The following is a 24,684-nucleotide window of genomic DNA, read 5'->3' on the forward strand; positions in this document are numbered from 1 at the left end:
CAAGTGGATTTTCGCGTAGATAATTATGTCGCAAATCTCAATTGACTCTAAAAAAACAACCTGTTGACAGCTAAAGTACCACAAAACTCGTCCCACACAGGGCGGCACATACTAATCTTTGTACGATGGACTTAGACGATTCATCATACATTGCTGATCTTTCATTGCGGTAAATAAAAGTACTCATACCAACTATGTCACGTTCAGCGTCCGTCTGAGTTATTATGAGTGCTTTTATTTACCAAATGAAAAACCAGAATTGAATACCGAACCCGCCAGTTTGGAAAACTCACGCAAAATGAATGAACTTTTCAATACTTTCATTCGATCCATAAAATTGGAAAAAAAATAAAAAAGTTTTCCTAGGTGGCGTCATGATCGCGGCGGCCATGTTGGAATCAGCCATATTTTTCTGAAGAGTCGCCCATTGCTCTTGGTTCTGTGAATATTTTGTTGTAATTTAATCCAATTATGATTTTTATGAGTTAACAGTTACAATTTTAGAGTCAGTGAATAGTGGTATAATTGTAGAACGTAAAAATTAAGTTCCTGCAAATACTAATGTGGTATAATCTCTGCTTCCCGTTTCGTTTTCCCAATCTAATCTAAACAGAAAATGGCCGACGGTGTTGGTGCGGGTGTCTCCTTTGTTTAGGGCTGAATTCTAGTGAAAATAAGTGTATAAAGAAATAATGCCTAGTGCCTCGTTTTCCTCTTCGCGTTCTTACGTGCGTAGATCGCGAAGAAAAGGCGGACATCGGATACCACTACCTTCTAGGACACAATCGAGTAAGTAATCCGGGTCGCCGAATGTCGTTCCAATATTTTACCAATGGCTCGATAACGACATTTCCATAAAAGTACAACGTTTGGTTTGCATGTGGATTAGTCGAATCTTTATTGTTCAGTTCATATATTTGTAAAACATGAAAGCTGCGCGAGTACAAAGTATTTTTATTACGAACGAGAAATTCATCGACCAGTTTGTGCAATTTGTCATTATAATGATCATTGTTTCTTGTACGCATGTTATTGGCATGAAAATCTTCACGTTTCCTCATATCCTACAGTAAATGATGTTATCGAGTAGCGCATTTCAGTGACATTTTGCGCATTATGGGTATTGATTTGCTAGATGAAAAGTTATTTTACATACCTAGCATGACGAAACAGCTGTTCTAAAACATGCTTCGATCCTATTGTGTTCTCCGAAATTTCGAAATGTTGTTCAGTTAATTGAAAGTTATTATATAGTTAATTTGAACAAAAACATTTATGTTTAGTAAATATAATCATAAAATGGCTAAGGAAATACTGAATGCTTAGGTTGCAATAACAAAATTTATTGAGCAGGTAATTTGACACAAAAAAGATGAGCTTTTGTTAACTTACATGTAGGGTCATATTTATTAACAATTAAATCAAACAATTTTAATAAGAAATCAGTGTATCACCATAATACTACTTATTATACTACTACACTACAACTACTACACAACAAAACAAAATTTTCAGAATTCATGACTTGACTAATGTTGCTTTGGAATAATTTGCCACAAATGTGTCCAATTGCCCAGAGCTAAAAAAAATCAAACTTTGTAAGTCAACTTGATCAAACGATACTATAATATGATGAGGATACAAACATATACAACAAAAATATGATTATATGGAACTTTTGATGTGCTAGTCCTCACACATGTTCAGTTTTTATATTTTTATCCCATATTTTTGCAATCAGAATGTGTAATTTTTTATGTTCACTTATTTATTTGCTTGAAACTTTATTTACCAAATACAGTAATGGTACAAAAGGCAGACTTCATGCTAATTTAATAACATAGCTCTCATCTGTCTGGTTTTAGGGTAAAGAGATAATAACATTTAGAACTTTTCATAAACTTCATTAATAACAAACATTGTGTTGCATATCTCATTTGTTTTGTTTGTTAATAAAAGTATACCAATAACTGACAGATTTTTATCTGTTAACTTTAATATATCTTTGTTTTTTGTTGATTTAGTGAAATTGTGTCAACTGTAAAGATCTACTGACCGCACATGATGTTCAAACAGGTCATGTCTTTTGGCATCTAATCAAAATTATAATTATCTATGTCCTATTTTATGTAGAATTAGTTAAATTTATTATTATTACCTATTTCTTATTTGAAGCCATTAATTGTCCAATATCTGGGCAAAGGGTTTGAAGCCAAACTTTTTCTAAAAGATCCATGTTGTGGTAAAAATTTCCAATTCTTAGATTAATAAAGTTATTCTTAATTACTTTTCTTTAAGCAATTTTCAATGGGTAGGTACAAATAAACAAAAAAATTGCTATTGATGTATAAGACCTTGGGGAAGGTCATTACTTGTTGTTGTCATGAATTTATTTTTTTGAATCATGTTTACAGAGTTCAGATTTGTTTTTATTTTTTACTTATTTAATAAAACATCAAAGATAGATAGATTTAGATAGAAAGTTCTCAAATGTATGAAATACCTACTCATGATCATAGATAGAAAGTAAAGTAGATTTTCTGTTATAGTTTAGTAATATAAAATCACTTCTATTTAAATTTGCCATTTTCCTGTTCTTATTGTTTGTCATAATTATACAACATGAATAAGGACATATCATTAATTGTCTGTAGTAGTAGATGTAATGTATTTATTTACATAAAGTTATAAAATATCAGAAATCATGAATAAATTTCAGGTGAACCATGTGAATCAGTTCCTTGCCCGAACAACGTGACAGGGAGCGTCACAGTGGCAGCCCCGTTTGTGTGCGCCGGGCCCAGCGGCAGTGGGGGTGGGGGGTCGCCACCCGTGCCCGCCGCCGCAGCCGCCACCACGGCCGGCCACCACAGCCCCTACGATTTGCGCAGGAAGTCACCGCCGGCTTACCACGAGCCCGGGCCTTCTGGCGCTTGCTCCCTGCCTGCCAGAAAGAGGCCCAGAACGTGAGTATCTACTTATAATACTACTACTGTCATTTCTAATTAAGTTACATAATAATCTCTAATAAAGTAATTTTAAGCAAATGTGTAATTAACTAATACTAGTCGCCGATGACTTCGCCTTTGTTTTTTCTTGATTTTACTGATTACCTTTAACAATAAAGCTTTGGTTTTAAAAACATTTTGCTTGTTTTAAAAACTGGTAATTTGACAACAAATGTTGGGCATATAATTTGTTGCAACTCAAGTAGACTTAGAAGTATAATAGCAAATTGATGTGAATTTGTATGGTGTGGGAAAAATCTAATGAATTATGAGACACTACAACTTCAAACTTCCATTTTCTGCAATGTGCCAACAAATAGGAATAATTATTTGACTTTTGTATGTTTTATTAGTTAACATTGATATGTACCTGTATACAGAGTTGATGCTGTAGAATGTGTAAAACTTTCACTTTCTATCTAAATTGGTACTTACTCCTTTAATTAGGTACCTACATAACAAAAATCTTAAGCAATTTTATATGGCGCCCAAATATCATTAAATATTTTTACAACCAAATAGGCTTTCTATTTAAAAAAATAAAGTAAATGCTGTTGGCATATGGCAAAGATGATATTTCATTTATGAAATCCTTTGTTCAAAGTGCTGCAGAGGAATTCAGTGTGCACAGGCCTTTATTGGAAAGAAAGATAAATTATTTGTACCATTTAAATCTTCGGTAAAAACATTAGTTATAATTAGGCATTAAAATATAAGCGCAAAGGCGGAGTTATAGCTAAATCAATTTCTTCCAGCCGACCTTTGGAGAAAAGAGAGAAGTGAACCAAAAGGGAAGAACTGAGTCATAGAGTAACTAATGTTCTCTTTATCTTTTGAACAGATCACTGGCCCAGGGCGTGGACGTTTGCAATGTGTCGCAGTACCTCCAGTATGAACTTCCGGACGAGGTGTTGCTCTGCATCTTGTCACATCTCACCGAGCGGGACCTGTGCCGCGTCGCGCAGGTCTGCAAGAGGTTCAACACGATCGCCAATGACACAGAACTATGGTGAGGATGAACCAAAATCCTTCTATAACTGTGTAATAATACTACTACTAACACAGCTTAGATGGATAATGATAACAAATCTGCGTCATCGAATGGGGGCGTGTAATAGCACTACCGGCATCTACGATGTTAGGACTAGTGTTGAAAGTCAACTAAGTCACCTAAAGGCATAACTAATTTAAGACTCCCACCATCTAGGGCAGCATTTTTATCACCTACTTATTTACTAACAGTTTCATCAAAGTCCTATATTCACATTATGGTGCTTCATTCTTTCAAAGGTATGAGCCCTTATTGCTGCGTGACATGCACGGCTCAACAGCAACAAAATCAGCATTGCGCCATGATTCGTCATTATTTGGCTCGATGCGGTCTAGTAATCATAGGCAATTTTATCAATGAAATATTGAATCAATATTCAATTAAAATCTATCGTGAATCAAGGACTAACTAAGAAGGACAGAAATGATAAGATTCTCAAAAATATTTTGCTATTGGTAAACAGGTATTTCTTAAATGACGTTGAAAATATTATATAAGTAATTATATTTATTCAATGTCATTAATTTTTTTTCTAGATATAAATGTTGCGAAGCTGATTCATATTCAAATATTGAATTTTAATGAACTCAGTATTGAATAAATTATATTATTATGAATACATACAACAAGTAGTATTTTCCACTAGTAATTACTAGTGTTTTTAACAGAAGAATGATGAATAATTACCCCGCCTAATCTAATTAGGACTAATAGGCTGATATTGCATTTTTAATTGCATTATCAAACTGGTGATCATAAAGCTGTTTATAGATTACATCAACAGTCAGACATCACTGTTATTTCTGAATTGGTTTTTCATATTATTTATCGTGTTGCCCGCAGCTCCGCCCGCAGTTGCCTATGTTGTCAGACCTTGGTAAAGACCTCAGGTCAAAATTTTCTTAAGTCGCCTAAAGTCATCTGACCTGACTTTTACGACTACCTATCACCGTCTAGTGACAAGCAGCCCCATGCACAATAGTAAACTAAATAGTCAACCGGTGTGCAGGTTTCTTCACGGGAAACTAGTGGTGGCGATGTGGCACAACTAGTTTAAATAGATATAGTTAATTCTACCAATGTTCTTGATATTTTGCACACGTAGTTTGGAGTACGGAAAATGATATAGGGTACCTTTGATCCGAAATTCACGCGGGTGAAGCCGCGGGCAATAGCTATTAAACTATCTATTCAATATTACATCAAAATCAGCCCAGCCGTGAAAGTGGGATTATCGTCAAAAAATTATCTCAACGAAAACTTGCTTCACAGCTTACTTTTAAAACCAACATATTGTCCAAAATAACAGGAAAAGCCTTTACCAATCGGTGTTCGAGTACGACACGCCGCTGATGCACCCGGCGCCGTGCCAGTTCGAGTTCGTGCCGGCCGACGAGTGCGACGCCGACAACCCGTGGAAGGAGAGCTTCCGGCAGCTCTACTACGGCATCCACGTGCGCCCCAACCACCGCCCCAAGAAGGATTCGCGCATCAAGCATTTCAATACCATTCGGGTAATTTATCTTGTTTTAAAATTGTTTGGAGATGCGTGTCTCGCTGTTTGCCGCAGATGTCATGTTAAAAGTTTGTTTGTAATTACTTTATTTTACGAAAATAAGTACATAGATTAAAATCAATACAAGAGACAAGCTCTAACTTAAAATTAGCTTTAAATTAACTTATTATATTTTACTGAAATAAATGTGTGAAATTTGGCCTTTGGAATTACGAAATCAAATCGATTATTTTAATGAAGGTGAAGGGAAATCTATATCTTGCCTCTACAAAATAAGGATCAGGTATCTGACATATCCGATAATCGTTTTTATTTCTGTTATAAATAAAAATTGACAAATTTCAAACTAGTCAGTCAGTTTTAATTAAACAAGTTGAATAACACATACAATTCCAACACCGAAATTATCTATTTTTCCTATCCATGAATGTATATCCGGATAATAATTGTTCAGACAATGTTTCGAATCATCGCGATCGCGGGATTAAACCGAGAATATCTCGTCAGGCGGCATTGGAGTACGTAGAGGAGCGCGGCGGCGCCAGCAGCTCCCCGACGCGCAGCAGCAGCAGCAGCAGCAGCAGCAGCGCAGCGGGCGCGTGCGGCGCGCACTCGGGCGGAGCGTGCAGCGGCGCGTGCACGTGTCGCCGCACGCCCGCGCCGCAGCCCGCGCTCGTGTTCGTGCATCAGGGGCTCTACCAGGAGGAGTGTCTCGCGGTCGACACTGACGTCCAGCTCATTGGTTTGTGCTACATTCTATACTTGAACTAAGTCAACTTCAAAAGCGCAGGTGAAGAAGAAGCAGCGCGACCAACTTCATAATCAGCCTTTTCTCCAAAGACGTCAATTAACAAATGTCTCAGTGCTGTCTCTAAATTGATTCATATCATTGAAGACCATTTTTTGCTATGAGTCTTAACATGTAAATAATCTATACAGTACTTATTGTTTAATTGAAGTGAAAACATTATTATGCACGAAAGTAATGTTCTAAAATTTCAATTTTAATTTATATTGCTGTAAAGTCATAAAAAGTTGTGGGGTAAGATTGTTTAAATGTTAGACTTGTAAGAAACATGAATTTTACATACATACAGATTTAAAATGAAAAATGTTACACAATAAATAATCAGGTATTTCTTGCTAGGGAAATAAAAAGGAATATGGAATAACTGCTAAAGACGAGCTCTGTCTCAGACTAATAGTTATCGTATTTTTACTGTACAAGGAAACTAAGATTCATTTCATTTCACAAAAACACTATGCACGATCTAGTCATTAGTTGAAATCTATTCTTCTATTCATATTTCATCACAATCATGCTATATTTAAATAAGATTTTTACAAAAATATCGTTTTTGGTCACGAGAGATTGTATTCAATGTGTGACACGAACAAACATACTCCCTTTATTGCAAGTAAAATAAAAGCTAAAATACTTGACAGGTTGTGCCCCAGGCAACGTGGCGGAATGCGTGATCCTAGAACGCGAAGCAGAATCCACGCTAACGTTCGCGGAGGGGGCGAACAGAGCGTACGCGGGCCACATGACGCTCAAGTTCTCTCCCGACGCGACCAGCACCATGCAGCACCACAAGCATTACTGTCTGGAGGTCTCCGACAACTGTTCTCCCACCGTCGATCATTGTATCATCCGGAGCGCCAGTGTCGGTCAGTGATAGTTTAGTTGTCTTTCTCACACAACGTCATTGAAGATCTCCGTGGCGTAGTAGTGGTAAGGTCACTACCCCTTGCATCTGGTGGTCCTGAGTTTAAATCCTAGCGCCTGATATTCATCTTCGGTTCTGGATGAGTTTTGCCCGTTATGTGTTTGTGTCCATCAGACTGATCGCACCAGAATTTTTCATTTAATTATTCGTTTCAAGTAAAATACGTTACTTGCCGACGACACTCAACACGAAAAGTGGGCGGAAATGGTTTTCACCCTTTGGCTTCGTTCACGCCATGTGTCAGTTTAGGTTTTGAAACAAATATGAAATGCACATAATAAATGTAGTATTGTGTACATAGTGGGTGCGGCGGTGTGCGTGAGCGGCGCAGGCGCCAACCCAGTGATCAAGCACTGCGACATCAGCGACTGCGAGAACGTCGGCCTCTACGTCACGGACTACGCGCAGGGCGCTTACCAGGTCACTACATTATATTTACAACTAGCTGTTGCATTCGGCTTTGCCTGCGGATTTTTTCGGGATATAAAAGTAATCTCCTTTTCCGTATCGATTGGTTGAGTAGATAAAGCGTGAAAAGATTTTACACATAAGAAGGCAATGCCGCATATGGTCAAACATATCTGTAATGTTAATTAATCACTAGGACAACGAGATCTCACGCAACGCATTGGCGGGCATTTGGGTGAAGAACTTCGCCAACCCGATCATGCGCCGCAACCACATACACCACGGCAGGGATGTTGGCATATTCACATTTGAAAATGGATTGGTGAGTACCTAACACTGGTAACATTTAAAGTCAGGTGACTGACATCTGACATGATTTTTACGACTACCTGAATGAGTGTGTATCTAATGTTAAATAACTATATATTTAAATTACTTTACATACCCTTGACCTTTACTCTGCAGTGCGAGACGTTATCTTTGAGTTAACAAAAAAAAAGTACTAAAAAAATTATTTTGTTTGTAATGAAATTTAACGAACTGGTCAAGTGCGTGTCAAGCCACGCGCATGTTTAAGATATAGGGATGTAAGAGTTCTTCGGAACCTTAATGAGGGAAATAACTTTTAAAGAGACTTTATTGACAACTTACATTGTACATATGTAGGTACATAGCATCATCCTCATCAATAGTAAAATCTAGTACGCCAAAACATTTTTCAAAACCACATTATTTAAAAAATTTAAAATTGTTTCAGGGTTATTTTGAAGCGAACGACATACACAACAACAGAATCGCCGGTTTCGAAGTGAAAGCCGGCGCGAACCCCACCGTCGTCCACTGCGAGATTCACCACGGCCAGACCGGCGGCATTTACGTGCACGAATCTGGCCTGGGACAATTCATAGACAATAAGATACATTCGAACAACTTCGCCGGCGTGTGGATCACGTCCAACAGCAACCCAACCATTCGCAGGAACGAGATCTACAATGGGCATCAAGGAGGGGTTTATATTTTTGGCGAAGGCCGCGGTCTCATAGAGCACAATAATATTTATGGAAATGCTTTAGCCGGTATACAGGTAAGTTTATTTTTTAATCCCCGTATAACTGGAAAATGAAGTGGATTTCAAGTTTGGTTTTATGGTGACAATTTTATCCATTCACTTATGATACAGACAGCACTGGTGAACGAATGATCCATGCCATGATGTTTGCAGGATAGTGTTTTTGATTAAAGCTTATTTATATACTTCAGGGGAATACTATGAAACTACCTACTAATAATGGACTTGACAGCTGATGCACAAATAAAATTCCCAAAGTGTCCAGAATCATTAAAAATTCATTTCTTACGCTAACCCCGGGTTTCGCTTCCTCGTAGTTCCGAAAGTAACTAGAAACGTGCGAGCTTGGCGGAGAGATGTATAATAAATGAATTCTTTCGTTTCAGATACGTACAAACAGCGACCCGATAGTGCGGCACAACAAGATCCACCACGGGCAGCACGGCGGCATCTACGTGCACGAGAAGGGCCAGGGACTCATCGAGGAGAACGAGGTGTACGCCAACACCCTCGCCGGCGTCTGGATCACCACCGGCTCCACGCCCGTGCTGCGCCGCAACAGGATCCACTCGGGGAAGCAGGTCTGTTGGATTTACATTTCAATAAAAAAGAGGGAAAGTTCTTTTTGTTGTATGCTTATAGATTTTGTCTTGTAGCAGTGGTGGTGTTATGGTTGAAACGCCCGCCTGTGGATCCAAATGTCCCAGATTCGAATGCTACTTGTGCCACATAAGTTTGTATACCAATCTGATCCAACACCAACAACGTGCGAAATGGAGAAGGCAATGGGAAACCACTCCAGTAATAGTGCCAAAAAGTTGTCTGTGTTTCATTGCACGTAATGACGACGACCCTCAGCCATGAGGAATACGACTAAGAAGTACAAAGATAACAGTGCGAATATAAAACTTCAAAATTGGAAACTGAATAAAAAAATTACGTTCGCAGGTCGGCGTGTATTTCTACGATAACGGCCACGGCAAGCTAGAAGACAACGACATCTTCAACCACCTGTACTCTGGCGTCCAGATCAGGACCGGCAGCAACCCCGTGATCCGCGGCAACAAGATCTGGGGAGGGCAGAACGGAGGCGTGCTGGTCTACAACGGAGGGCTAGGCCTTCTAGAGCAAAACGAGATCTTTGATAACGCCATGGCCGGTGTATGGATTAAGACTGATTCTAACCCAACGCTCAAAAGAAATAAAATTTTTGATGGGCGCGATGGGGGCATTTGTATTTTCAATGGAGGAAAGGTAAGGGATTGTGGATGCGGTTTGATGTTTCCAGAATTATTGAATAGAAGTTGTTTTATTAAGTTATCATTAGAAACTGCAGAGTTAGACACAGAGTACATATTTGAGCAGTCAAATGCCTATGTATCTTTTCTGTCGGAAAATGCTGCGCATTTGTAGATGATGTTGCTAGTAAAAATCTAAATTTGTTTTAAAATATTTTAAAACGTATTGTGGGGCGTACATTATAAATACACAAATATATAGGGACAAATCGAGTTAGTCTCAAAGTAAGTTCGAACGTTGAGTTGTGGGATACTAACTCTGTTGAGTTTAGTATACATAGTGTTGTCTATTTGAGAGTTGAAGAATGTCGTTGTTGTCCAGGGGGTGCTGGAGGAGAACGACATATTCCGCAACGCGCAGGCGGGCGTGCTGATCTCGACGCAGAGCCACCCGCTGCTGCGCCGCAACCGCATCTTCGACGGGCTGGCGGCCGGCGTCGAGATCACCAACAACGCCACCGCCACGCTCGAGCACAACCAGATATTCAACAACAGATTCGGAGGTCAGTTTACATGTTCCGGGGACAACGAGCTGGCCGCAAACCCCAGTCAACCGTTTGGGAAGAAACTGCGCAAATACTAGGCGTAAATCTATCTATGGGGACAACAGAGGGGTGCAGGTGGTTTTGCTAGGCGTTGAAGGTAAACAGCCTCTCAAGAAGGATTGACCTCAGGCAGCCGAAATATCACAGCGAATCCAAAATTATTATATGGTTTATATATTTTCACAGCATTAATTAGCTCTGATTTCAACCGAACACACGAAAATGATATAGAAAGAAAGAGAAGCAAAACGGCCTTATTTTTCTATTAAATTCGTTCCCCTTCGTTAGACTCAATTATCTCTGCGACAAGTAGAACAAGTAGACCTCGTCTTCGTCTTTCACTATGAATGGAACTCAAACAAAAATATATTATGAAACAAACAATACAATTTGCAGGTCTGTGCCTGGCGTCGGGCGTGTCGCCGCTGGTGCGCGGCAACAAGATCTTCAGCAACCAGGACGCCGTGGAGAAGGCGGTCGGCGGCGGACAGTGCTTGTACAAGATCTCATCCTACACCTCCTTCCCCATGCACGACTTCTATAGGTCAGACATTGTTTATAGCCATAGCCACAGCCACAGCGCGTGATCATCAACGCCCATTTAAACGTCCCCACTTCTGGATTTATTTATTTATTAATAGACAGGCAGCTTCAGCAGCTGATGTGTCTATATCAAGCAGCGTTAAAAGTTTCTAGATATTTCACTATAAAAATGTATATATTTATATATTTATTGATATGATATGATGAATAAGGAGTATGGACGATGACCCACCGCGCAGGCCCATTGCGGATTGGCGGATTTTAAGCTACAAATACACTAGGCAACATTTGACGCGCAACTTATCACTCTATCTCACGCATTACCATTGACTCGAGTGAAATAGCACATAGTTGATTTCACTCATGCAAACTGTAATGAAAAGTAAAGAACGGTATGTTGCGCGTCATGTTCCATAGTGTATCCGTGACTTTAACGACTGCAAATACAGCCTGCCTTCCAAAGCCAAGTGGAACTCAAGATAATACATTTTAATCACCCATTGGTTGGTTCTTTCTTACAAATCTTGCTATATACACAATCGACTGCTAAGCTACATAATTGTGGAGTAGAGGAGTGCTTAGCACTCACTCTTAACTCCCTTAGAACATGGTTAATAAATGATTTTACTATTCCTTGTTTCAGGTGCCAGACTTGTAATACTACAGACCGGAATGCCATCTGCGTCAACTGCATCAAAACGTGCCATTCAGGACATGATGTAGAATTCATTCGCCATGATAGGTATGCTACTTATTTTTTGAGTACTGGCATTTTTCTTTTGATATATTCAAACGAAATCTGAAAGTTTTATTAGGTAAACAATCTTACTGTGTCTTTATGATTTTATAAGAAAATAAATTTAGAACTTAGCAGGATTGCATCAAAGAATGTATAAACAATGTACATTGCCTTGTAAAGATAAATGGAAGGATAACTCTTTCCGTTTAGCTCTCTCGTAAGATAAACCGGGCTTTACAGTTTATCAAGAAAGTGAAGAAAATAAATGAGGGCGCTGTCTCACAGTTGATGCATTATATCGGCTGATCTACCACTTGCAACAGAGCTAATCTCTCACCTGAGCATTTCCTCGGTTGCTTCCTCAGCCGTGATGCGTCGTGGCACCAGCTAATGAGCGCCATGTTTGCAGATTCTTCTGCGACTGCGGCGCGGGCACGCTGTCGAACCAGTGCCAGCTGCAGGGCGAGCCCACGCAGGACACCGACACTCTATACGACTCCGCCGCGCCCATGGAGTCACACACCCTCATGGTCAACTGAGCTGTTGGGGCCCCGCCCTAACCTACACGAGATACGGTCGCTTCTTACCATTACTAATGTGTCAGGATTCCCGCCCGGCTCTCTTTCAGCCATATAGCCTGCCTTTAATGAGTAGAAAATGGATTTTTGACGAACTAAAAATTTTCGTTATTCCAATATCATATTGGACAGTCCTCTTTTTTTTCTATTCTTTTTAGCCAGACTATAGCTTACGCTCGCTCGCTCAATTCATTCCCAAAATATATAACCACTAACGTTTAAACTTCGAGAATGAATTGGGAAAATATTTTGCGTAAGTCATCTCTGGTGTTAGGCTAAAAACTACGTAATGTGACCGTCCCCAGACGTGTTTTGTCCGTCTCAAGCACTATTTTTCCTTTATCTCTTTCGCACCTAAGATTTGTGTCTGAGAAGAACAGAATCCATCCGGGAACTAACACGTAATACAAATACAAGGCTTAGATGTAAACCCGCTAAGATAAATCGTAACAACGGACTGGAAATGACTTTGGATAGTATACTAAAAATTGCTTTTTGTACGGAAATTGCAATGGGCGTCATTTCAAGCTATAGTCGAGTTGTCATGATGCATCCATAAATGTCGTAGCATACATTATTGTAAGCCGCGCGTGCTAACAATATTGTGTGGTTGCATCGTACGAGTAAACCGCAAAATGAGCGGCGCCATATTTTTTAGAAAGTTACACTAAATAGGAAAATTATTTATGTTACAAGTTCAAACTTAACACGTCTATTGGATGTCCTTTTGAGTATAATCCTGCAAAAGCTAAATTATAATTTAATATTTTAATAGATAAGAAAATATTGGTTTCGTAATTTTCGCTCACAGTTGCTGTCTATTGTGTGACAAAAAGAAAATATAGAAGCAGTATATCATCAAGACTAGATCATTGTAAAAAATCGGTTTATAGTCTAATGAAGAAGCCTAACATCTACTTCCAGAATAAAATTACATGGGTATTTTGTATTTATTATGTATATTTAGTTATCTTCGTTTATTTTACTTTCTATATTTGTATTCAGAAATTCTGTTATATAATGACAAATCCTCTATATATAATTTACTTTCCCACCTATAGTTTTTCTTTTGCATATCATCTATTTTTTTTATAATTCGCGAAATTGTGAAGTGATTTAATCATATTATAAATTAAAATGGTATCAGTTGATGTAACAAACGCGTTGATGTCGTTTTGATCTGTAAATATTTTTAGAAGTAACAGTATTACTGCCAGCTTACTCAATTTGTTGGCAATATTCGATCGAGGACTCGAAAATGTAGGTACTGTAAGAAGTAACCGTATTCTCGGTCGATAGAATCGCCCAAACGTTTCCTCGAATCTCCTCGGTGACAGTCTGCGGCGCCACAATCGTTAGTTCGTCCGCGGCCGAATTTCCGCTCCGATATTTTTATTACCTAAAACTTCGCTCGTCCGAAGTCACTACACTTCTCCGGTCAGAATAATCGTACGATCGTCTCCTGATATGTATTTTTCATCTTTGTAACTTTATACAGCTGAAGATCTATTTCGGACACTTCACTAATCTGTAAATGTAGATCTTTTTTTATCATCGGTACTTAATAATTATATATTTCGTCGAGTAGTATCATGCATTCCCAAAATTATAATCGTACTATTATATCGAGAGATCACATTGATATTTAGAATAATGTTATTCGTTTTGTAAGGTGTAGGAGCGTATATATAGAGTAGTTTCATAATCGTGGAGAAAGAATTTGTTTTGATTCCTTTAAACGAATTATACATTTTTTAGTTATAACTAGTTGGAGATCCTGCGGCCGACGCGGTCAGGATGGCTTGTAAAATAATCGCTTATCATTATTTTAACATTTTGACGACAAGATACATTTTATTTGGGGCATTTATTCCTTTAGCTCTCCTGACAATATAGTTGATTGTTCAGTTTTAGTTAATAAAGATATAGTCGTGCTGGCGCACGGAGCGGCCTCGCCTAACTCAAGGCGCTCCTTCGCTTTGTAAATATTTAATGTCACACAATAATCGAAATGTAGCAATTAATGTATTTGTATCATTATATTTTTATTATTGATCACAACATGTATGTTTAATTATGAAATTACGTACGATATGCTCAGGAACGGGCCGCGTTGTGAGCGAGCCAGTAGGTAGATAGTCCGATGTCGGAAGCCGAATGCGCCCGACACTGTATATTAAGATGCAAAAAGAACGAATGTGCGTATTTAATTGGAAAAGATCTTAGGTACAATTGATATTTTATTATATTGTTAATTTAAATTTGGTATCGATATCGATTGAGAAGCAATGTTAGGAACTGGAAGCGGCCCGCGTGCTGATAGTGATAAGGTTAGACCTAAGCTATAATGAAAATCTAAATTACTCAGTAATCACTATTGCAAGTTTCGAATTGTTAAATTGTCTCTCCATAGCACGGTATGTTCTGAATCTGCTTTTTATAATCCTCAATCTGTGATCATCGCTAAATGTGTAAGTGAAAGTATTTAAGTTGAACCCAACGTACAGAATTATTATACTTTATTGTACCAACAAAATTAATGTGGCCGACGCTTTATATATTGATTGAGAAAATTGTTATTTATTGAATTGTCAGTATGTTTAATTTATGGAATTTAAATCTGGATATTTTGTTTATCATGAAATACCACTGTAAAAGCCGTGATATACATCATATAATATTATACATTTGATTTTTATTTATGCACCTAAATATACCTTTGCGGGAAACATATTGAATTTTATTTTTAATAACGACAAACACAGGAATACATGGGATACACTAACAGATATTATAAAAAGATTATATTGAAGGATACACTAAACCACCGCCACGCGCTTTACGGAAATCCTTGTATGGTCTACCCAGACATCTAGAGGTACATATTGAATGTCTGTGGGTCTACCCCTACTCTAAGCTAAAATATGGTTTTATCAATTTCAAATATAAAGTGCGATAGTGACAAGACATATTTTAACTTTTAGCTTAGAGTATGTTTTAACTTTTTATGTAAAATTTAATAATCTCAAAAAGAGTTTTAAACGGTGCCAAGAGTGGTAAAACCATGTTTAGGCTGAGTGAGGTGAGGCCATGGAGTTAGTAGTAATTACCTACTAATTCCAAGGGTGAGGCCAAACCACAGATATAAGAACATTGCATTTCTTATATTTGTGGGGCCAAACCTATCCCCACCAGAGGGGCCATTCTAAATCTATGATCCCCTTATTCTATTGTAACTTGAACACCCTTTCGTACGTCTTGACAGTTGATAAACAGCGAGTTGACGCGAGGTGGAGTCCGTTTGAAGCAGAAACGAAAAAACTAAGAAAGCGGACTCTGGGCTCCGACGCTAAACTGCTGATCCGGGAAAACGCTCAGATAAAAGAGCGGAGATTTGCGGCGATCTTAAAATTACAGAAATGTTTACTTTACAGCAGAGCTACCCATACCTACCTATCTCAATATTCTAAGCACGATAGCTCAGGGTCTTTTGCAAACAAACTTTTTAGGTCATAGCATTAGAAATATACAAGGGTGCTTATTAAGTAATTAAGATATATTTATTGATGCAATCAGTGCGTTATAAAAATTAAATATTATGTACAAATGGCCACTGGATTTCGATAATCACATTGTAATAAAATAAAATTGAGCAACATTATATTAATCAGCATTTTGTTACTCCTAAACACTAATTAACTTGATTAGTGCGTAATTTTTGTCGCGGTGACCGCCTTCTTGGAGATATGTGAATCGCTTTCATTGGTGCGTTGGCCTTTCTATTATCTCCGTTTACAAGTGGAGTCCGTAAACTTCTCGGTGTGCCAAAATGTTTCTTCATGGCGGGTGTTTGTGATGTTCTGACCGCAGTTGCCTGAGGAGATACAACTTTTCTAGACGGTGGAGTTCCTTTCCTAAACATATGCCACGTATCAATTACATCTTTCCCTTGCGTGGCATTAGGCCGATATCCTCTTGAAGGAACGATCGGTGCGACATCTAAGTTTCTACTTACTCTATCGGGAATATTCGGTGCGATGTTTTCTGTATTCCCATTCATCTGGATTTTAGGTCTTACGTGGGCTACAAGCTTCTGCGGCTTTTGCTGTTGACCGTTAACTCTCGGCCGCCTCGCAAACCCGCTGTGTAGCACGCGGTCGTTTCCTTCAGATGATTTATCTGAACTGGATTCGAAGAGCTTCGCTTTCGCTAGCACTGCGCCTGCGTTCTGCCGTCGTAATTTATTAACGGATGGCCTCCCACTTTGACTACTATTTTCCAGTTCGCCCGTTTTATCCATAAAGAAAGCGGCGGCGCTGCGCCATTTTTGTTGGGACTGTGGACTTTGTTTACAAAGCTTATTTGAGTCATTACCGAAACTGCTAAGAGACCTTTTAAGACTAGAGTTAGTTGACTTTGAACTTGAATTCAATGTGTTATTCATTGAATTATCCGATATCGTGTTGCCCAAACCACTGCTAATGTTCACATTCAAAGATCTCCTGGGTTGGAGTTTTCCAATAGTTTTATCCAAGTTGAAGTCAGATGCAAGAGATACTCTTTTGCGCAGACTATATTTTTGACTGCCGGTTTCGGAGACATTCAAGGAATTTTCTGAGCCTTCCCATTCATTAACGACCGGTGGTTTAACTTTTGCTGAATCAGATTTTGTCGTGGTTGTTCGGTCTCTTCTCCTTAATCCTACGTATGGGTAAAATCTGTCTGAAGTTTGACTAGTATGTGATTGTGAGGACGCATTCCACGATTTATGTCTTACGATTTTGGTGATGTTTTCTTTGGATCGTCGCCTTATTGAGCCTATTTTTCTCGCACTAGGTGATCTAATAATTTTAGCTTCTTCATTTGGCCTAATTTTCAATTCTTTGCTGAGACGCCGCGCTAGATGGTCGGAGTTAGGGCAATTTAACATGGCTACTTCCTCCAAAGTTTGTTCATAGACATCTTGGACTTGCTGCAGGGGTTGAACTCTAGGAATAACATCAGTGAATTCTCTGGATAGCCTGTTTTCGATCGCCGACACTCTGCTTTTGATTTCTTCGTATTCTTGTTTAGAGATCCTGACATAATCTTTATCCACTTGCTTCATATCCGGAGACAAGTCGATTGTGTCGTGGGCGCTAAACAGATGTTCTGAAGACGTCAGCATGTCTTCGCTGCTGACGCTAGTTTCAGAGTTCTTCTGTGAACCAAATTCTGAGTTGACGACCGGCGTGCTTCTCGCATCCATCATGCTTAGTCTTAACCTCTTTCGTTCAGTGACACCCCTGAAAAGAAAAATAGTATTTTTGATATCAAAATAATAAACCTTCCTCATAAAGTTAAAACATTTTACAAAATTGATATTAAACTTACATTTTCATAGGTGTGAAAGAGAGCTCCTTCTGAGGCAAATTCTGTTTTATTTCTTTCCTGTAATAAACAAACTCAATTTTTGAAATGATACTAAATCAACAATAAGCAAAAAAATATGCCGTATTGACGCGAGAAGTGTTGATCGTGCGATATTGCGCCATAAAAAGTACAAAGTATGCCATTGTGTGTGGTAAAGTGGTATAGGAGCCTTCTGACATGAAAGGCACATGAGAACTGCATTTTATACGTAGGTATTACCTACTAACAAATCTATTTGACATTTTAAATTTAGTTTTTATTTGCACTAGCCGCCCAGCCCAGCTTCGCTCGGGTAAAACCACAATAAATACACGAATCACACACACACGTCTATGACAAGTTTATTTGTTGTACAAATAAACCCCCCCCCCCTCCCGACTTTCAATATTCATTTCGCTACAACTTTTGAAAGGCTGGACCGATTTTGATCAAACATATCTAAGAACTTACCTCATTTTAGCAGAAAATCCCTCATATGTGTCAAACTTGCGTTTTGCCGCCGACTTGCTCAGGATCGGAGTTTTTGTGCTTTCTCGAACTGTGGCGGGCGTATTCACACTACCAGACACCATTTTGCGGAGGCCACTTAACACACCTGAAAAATCAAATGGAAGGCATGTAGCCCACAAGAAACCATCTGAGAGAAACAAATCTTTCTCTCATCCGAGTGTTTCATCGCAACTCAAGGTGCACTGGGAGAGAAATAAATATCCCTAAGCTTTATTTTACTTTTATTTTTTTCAATGTGAATATACATTGATGGTCAATTTTTGTTGTTAAGTAATCTCTCAAAATGATAATTCTATGTTTCAGGTGATCTGAACAAGTGGAAGGAAAGGCATCTGCATAAACACTGGACCTAGATGGAAGCTATTGTCACAGACGCAGAGTCTATAGGGTTATTGAGCGGTGTGTCGCGGCGCCACTGACACTATAGACGCTCGCTTCGCTGTTATGCGAATACTTACGATTGAGAGAGCCACTTCGCCGTTTCTTCCGTCTCGCCCGATATACATCGGAATCATCGTCCAGCTGGGTCATAAGGTCTTCTGTCAACAATCCTATATGATGCGAGTTTTCGATGAATATCTGTAATAAACAGTACATCAATTATCTGATTGGAGGAGTGAATTGTATCTTGGTAACAAACTTAATTATAATTTTACCCAAGCAAAGCCAGGGCGAGATATTAGTGTATTTATTTAAAAAAAAAACATGTCCTAGCTAAAAAAAGACTTCTGGTAGCTACCCTTGCCAAATTTTATTAACTACACAACTAAAGTCATGCTGTACCTTGACAAGTGCAACATGGTGCTCCAGTCGTTGTGCAGACGCAGCCGCTGGCAGCGGCATGATGCTCGGAGCCATCACAATCGCCAGGTTGGAGGAGTCCATCAGATTATCTTTGTGACGGGAAGCAATGTAGTTTAGGAGCTAAAATATAAGTCACATTTTATTAAGCAATGATAGAATGATAGTAGTAAACATTTCTTTTCCGCAAATCTTCCATAATACTAAAAAAGACTGGAGAGTAAATAGATATGGGATTGGTGGAGCTGACATCATGCGCCATTTATATGCCATTTATGTAGTAATTCTCGATTTCTGTCTTAAATAATGTTTGAAGCTCTAATTAACTATGCAACACATAAAATATATTGGTTATTTATTAAGTGGCAAAGCTACCTAGTAGCTATTATATTATGTATAATACCTATAATATTATGTAGGGGACTTTTGTTTTGGTAACACACTGCAAGTGGACTCACTCTCTGGTGGACATTCATAAATGTTCATGAAGACACATATTTATGTCTAATTGGTATTCAGTGGTTCTCACCTCCATGATATAATGTAGCAGATGAACATGTAATACTGGTAGAAGAAGTAAAGTGTCCAGGACAGGTTTCAGGGCATCCTCTCCAGCTGTGAGCCGACATCTTAATAGCAGATCCTGGACCTCTGCACTGATGAGGGGCTCGGGCAAGCCCCGTAAGTACAATTTCAAGACACTCGCTACATCTATAGGATGATGGCCTTCTGAGACACAGCCTCCTGCATCTAGTAATCTCTAAAACATAATAATTTAACAAAATAGTATCTTGAAAAGTATCTACTTGGATAAAGATGTTTCAAAAACATAATGGGAGACAATGATATTTAATCATATTTACCTTGATATCCTTCTGACGATTCTGTGAACCAGCCTTTCGAAATAAACCCTCGACATGAGCATTAGCCCTTAGTACTGAAGACATCTCGGTTACAACTATTGGAATGCTCAGTGTACTTCCACAACAAATAACACTACATGATGGGACTTTGATGAGAGGTGCACCAAACAGGGTTTTGTGATCCTACAAATAATATTTAGTTGCTATTTAGAACAAAGACACAAATTATACAAAATAATAAAAGGTCCAAAGAGAATGAATCACCATCACATACTTTCACATTTTTAGATATAATCTTCTTTAAACGATGCTTTAATCCAGCTTTTTTCAATTCGCCAACTATTATAGACTGCAATTTACCATGATTGATACCATCTGATATCAACATTTTACTTATTTATGTAATTTTGTAAATAAAATAAATTCAACTCAATTCTCAACTTTTTGACATTCATTACTTGCCTTGCTCGGTTTTCAAATAATTTCGGACGTTATTACGCCACGTTCCATTTAGAAAATATTCTTTCTATGAACCAAAGATCCACGACAAAATACATTCCGTTTCTGTGAACTTTGCACCAGAAACTATTCAAAACTATCAAAATCTCTGTTTCTGAACGTTAGATAAACCAATTACTTTGACGTTTTGTTGACGTTGACATATTTGGATTTGTTTGGTTGATTGATATGGACCCAAGAGAATTTATTGTGTGGACCTCCTTGACTTAAAGTTTTAAATTTATTTAGGTTTTTAACTAGGAAAAAAATATTTAATATACCTGCGTACCTACTTATGTTCACTATCAATTAATTTCGAAACATTTAGTTAAATTTGTACAGGTGTACGATCATAAAGATGATCGAACTCTCAGCTAAACTGACTACGGGTACAGTGTACCTGGCAGGGGAAGCTCTTGAATGTTGTATTACTTTCTGCCACACCACGCAGCCAGAACATAGAAATTCACAAAGTCACAGGTAACTTACTAGTCCAGATTATATTAGAAATAGAAGTGAATTTATTCATAGCATCCAAGGAGAATACAACCAGGTTGTATTCTGTTTGTTACAGATTAGTCACATTTATACAGATATCAGTTTCAATATTATAATGATAGTATTTCTTTAATAAATTTGCAATTTTCAGTGATATTCTTGAGAGTTTAGCATGGGTTTCCGCACAGATCCATTGCTTTTACTCCACATCAGGTAGCTCAGGGGATAAAACTCCAACCATTGGGAAAACAACTGCTTTAGAAGTGACATCTTGTGATATTGGAGATGTTGTGTTTCACACAAAGCCTAAGATCCTTTTCTGTGACTTGACAATCCCTCTCGGAGAAACCAAAACCTGTAAGTTAAAATGGATAATTTTGCAAATCAATATAAATATCACTATATTGTAATATGAGTTCCATTAGTATCTCACACACTAGAAGAAAAATTGAGTATATGTTAAATGATATACATGGGAAATATACAGTATACTAATCAGAAGTAACAGTAGATTAGACTAATAATTTATAGTATAGTCTTTTTTTTCAGTTTGGTACAGAGAATCCCTACCTATTGAAGCCCCACCATCCTACAGAGGGACAACAGTAAAATATTCATACAAAATAACCATTGCCACACAGAAAGTGGGATCTCACATCAAAATGGTGAGAATACCATTCAGAGTCCTGCCCATCAGCCCTATAATAAATATGCAGGATCTTGCTGCGCTGTGTGGTAATGAAACTACTGAGGAGTTGCAACCAACTAATCCATTTTCAGAAGAAAGGAAAGTCGAAACTGCTTTGACTATGGCTTTGCAAGTTTTACAGGTAAGTTACTGAAATATTATTTTTTTCATATTTATCATTTAAAATTCTAAAGTTAAAACATTTTTAGAATCTCACAGCAAGGAGAAGCCCAAACTCTTACATGATCACCAACACTAGAGGAAAAGTTGGACGCTTTTGCTTGTTCAAATCTGCTTACAAATTGGGAGAAGATATTGTGGGTACCTTTGATTTTTCTGTTGGGACTGTCACATGTATGCAGGTATGTTATGATACTTTTATATAATGAATAGAACATCATAATGACATACTAGATTTCACTAAAATAACAATAATTAGTTATGTTTTATTTCTTTCTTCTGTATTTCTTACTCTATGCCCAAAAAGATTTACATGCTGTTTTATTTTTTTACCTAATTTCTTTTGTTATAGGTGTCAGTATCTTTACAACCAGAAGAGGTGGTAAAATCAAAGAGCCCATCTAGAAATGTCAACAAAGAAACTAGTAGTAGAACTATGACTGTGGCCAGGTATCATGAGGTCACCCTTGGCCTGACTCACTCCCAGCTAATATTGCCAATACCACTACACATTACTCCAGCCTTTGAAGTGGATGATGGTGAGTAAATTATTGTTTGAAAACATACTTAGTGATAAACAGTTACAGATATATGTGATGTTCCAATGCTTAATGAGTTTTAGTTGCAATGGTTTGTGGTTGCATATCACTTATTGCTTGGTTGATATGGAGACTATCTATGAGTGTAATATAAACTTTTACTTTGCAGTGTCTCTAAGGTGGAGACTCCACTTTGAATTTGTTACAACCAATGAAAAGCTGCTGCCAAACCCTGAAGACAATGATTGGAAAGCACCACTGAGTGTGCCCATTGAGACAATGGTCTGGAATCTCCCTGTCAAAATCTACTCAACACTACCAAAGCAAATTCAACCTCATTCTGTTGGGAATGATGCATACACCATGTATATTAAGTAATCACTAAATCAGTTATAACAGTTTTTTCTGTGCCTAGATGGAACTATTGTTTTCATCCCACCCAATGTACAAAGGTACTATAAACTAAGTATATGACCATGTTAATGTTCATTGAACATTAAAATATTTCAACATTTTAAATTTATTATTATCCATCATCATAGTGTATGGTAAGCCTTGGTTCAACCAGTCATATGTGTCAGATGTCCACCAGGAAAGTGTCTTATGAGGCACTTGTTTGGAGTGTGAATGATATTCCATGATAGGTTAAAAGTGATTTCATGTGCAAGTATATTTTGTATCATTCCATGTAAATAATATAGAAGATTTTATATGTACAATATTTATTAAAATTACTAAAATAAATTCCATCTTTCAATCATCTTCCAACTCTTTGTCCCAGTCCTTCATCTTGGCACCCATCATGAAGTCATCCCTGCAAAAATTGTATTTGTTTTTGAAATCCTCAAAATGAAATAAAGTGAATAATAATGAACACACAGCTGTAACCCCTTTAGTAATGATACAATGGCAGTGCTAATTGTCACACTACATATGAACAATGAAAAACTTTTAGCAATCAACATTGACATTTTGAAGAAAATCTATTTTTTAATTTTGCACAGACAAGTTTAAATCATAAAAGCTGAAATGAGCCAATCTCTGGAACTACCAATTGGAAGTTGAAAAAACCTTATACCTCAAAGCACTCCACTTAGGTGCATCATGTTCATCTTTCACCTCATCCTTCAATGACTTGGTGTGTTCATCCACTACTATGGACTTTGTCTGACCCATCAATGTATCCAAAAAGGCACGCTTATCAAACTTTTTCAATATCTTCTCTTTCTTTGCCTCAGACAAATCTGTCCTGTTCATATCTTTCTCCAGAGATTTCTGTTGATTCCTTACAGCATTAAATAACTGCACCACACCTTTTGTTGCTATTTTTGTTAAAAGTCTTTCTCTGTCCTTCTCTAATATGTTTGGCTTTACTCTTATGGATGGTTTTTCAATTTTCTGGAATAATGTTATTTTATGAAACATGAGAAATCAAGTTTAATTCCTCTGCATAATAATAGTTAAATTTGAGTAGGAGATACTTACAGGTTTCTTGACAGGGGGCTCTGAAGTGGATTCTTCTTTCTTAATTTCGCTTTGTGATTTCTCCTCCTTTTCCTCACCAATCACCTCAAAAGCCGGTTTCTCGTCCTTCTTTTTGATAACTTCTGAATGTTTTTTGGCCCTTGATAAAACTAAAGTTTTCTTGTTTTTTGGTTTAGTTGAACCCAAAATCTTCGCTACGGAGTCCGCCCAACCTTCGTTAGTTACTAACATACTGTCTTCCTCTGGTGGCTCGTCGATGGATTCATTGTCCTCATTGTCCGCCTCAGCTTCATCCAAGATCGGTTCTTGTACAATTTCTTCGTCACTTTGAGACTCAGATTCCTCCTCACTTGTTGAATCCGAAGATACTGGTAAAAATAGGAAAATAATTTAAAAACTTGCTGAGTTTCACTATGACTCACTTTACTCGAAATAGTATTTTGAAGTCACTTACCAGACACTTTTAAAGTAGGTTTGCTCATTGTTTCTACTACAACCATATTACTGATGGAAATAGTTTGTTTAATTGAAATACCTACGACAAGCTTCTGCGCCAGCCAACCCCACGTGCGTGTTTACTGTTTACAATTTCAGTCCAATTTTGACAATATATATTGACAGTGACAAGTGCTAATATTATTGTATTGCCAGTACAAATAATGCAAATTCTACCTATATTGATACTGAAAAATAATGTAGTAAAATGGAACGTTTCTTTTTATTAC

General features: G+C 37.8%; 4 protein-coding genes across 4 annotated transcripts; 2 read left to right on the forward strand and 2 right to left on the reverse strand.

The window, feature by feature from the left end:
- Positions 1-390: 390 nt before the first annotated feature.
- On the forward strand, positions 391-15,170 carry FBXO11 (F-box protein 11). Its single transcript, XM_053757385.1, has 15 exons — positions 391-789; positions 2,720-2,966; positions 3,850-4,017; positions 5,369-5,573; positions 6,083-6,317; positions 7,022-7,246; positions 7,607-7,725; positions 7,910-8,035; positions 8,471-8,797; positions 9,169-9,363; positions 9,731-10,036; positions 10,403-10,583; positions 11,022-11,169; positions 11,812-11,910; positions 12,317-15,170. The coding sequence occupies exons 1-15, from the start codon at positions 693-695 to the stop codon at positions 12,444-12,446; spliced, it is 2,808 nt and encodes a 935-aa protein (XP_053613360.1). The 5' UTR covers positions 391-692; the 3' UTR covers positions 12,447-15,170.
- Positions 15,171-16,023: 853 nt separating this feature from the next.
- On the reverse strand, positions 16,024-20,552 carry LOC128676928 (uncharacterized). Its single transcript, XM_053757387.2, has 8 exons — positions 20,346-20,552; positions 20,072-20,254; positions 19,738-19,968; positions 19,191-19,331; positions 18,866-18,986; positions 18,348-18,492; positions 17,859-17,915; positions 16,024-17,770 (listed from the first exon to the last, which is right to left on the reverse strand). Exons 1-8 carry the CDS (start codon positions 20,457-20,459, stop codon positions 16,177-16,179), a joined length of 2,586 nt encoding a protein of 861 aa, XP_053613362.1. The 5' UTR covers positions 20,460-20,552; the 3' UTR covers positions 16,024-16,176.
- A 190-nt stretch (positions 20,553-20,742) lies between these two features.
- LOC128677198 (uncharacterized protein) lies at positions 20,743-23,218 on the forward strand. Its single transcript, XM_053757877.2, has 6 exons — positions 20,743-21,049; positions 21,219-21,424; positions 21,617-21,897; positions 21,965-22,117; positions 22,288-22,474; positions 22,644-23,218. The coding sequence occupies exons 1-6, from the start codon at positions 20,928-20,930 to the stop codon at positions 22,850-22,852; spliced, it is 1,158 nt and encodes a 385-aa protein (XP_053613852.1). The 5' UTR covers positions 20,743-20,927; the 3' UTR covers positions 22,853-23,218.
- On the reverse strand, positions 23,116-24,572 carry LOC128677202 (uncharacterized protein). The gene is made up of 4 exons (XM_053757880.1): positions 24,414-24,572; positions 23,960-24,327; positions 23,553-23,872; positions 23,116-23,288 (listed from the first exon to the last, which is right to left on the reverse strand). Exons 1-4 carry the CDS (start codon positions 24,457-24,459, stop codon positions 23,228-23,230), a joined length of 795 nt encoding a protein of 264 aa, XP_053613855.1. The 5' UTR covers positions 24,460-24,572; the 3' UTR covers positions 23,116-23,227.
- Positions 24,573-24,684: the final 112 nt, after the last annotated feature.

This window comes from Plodia interpunctella, chromosome 17, assembly GCF_027563975.2.
Source record: "Plodia interpunctella isolate USDA-ARS_2022_Savannah chromosome 17, ilPloInte3.2, whole genome shotgun sequence".
Taxonomy (NCBI): domain Eukaryota; kingdom Metazoa; phylum Arthropoda; class Insecta; order Lepidoptera; family Pyralidae; genus Plodia; species Plodia interpunctella.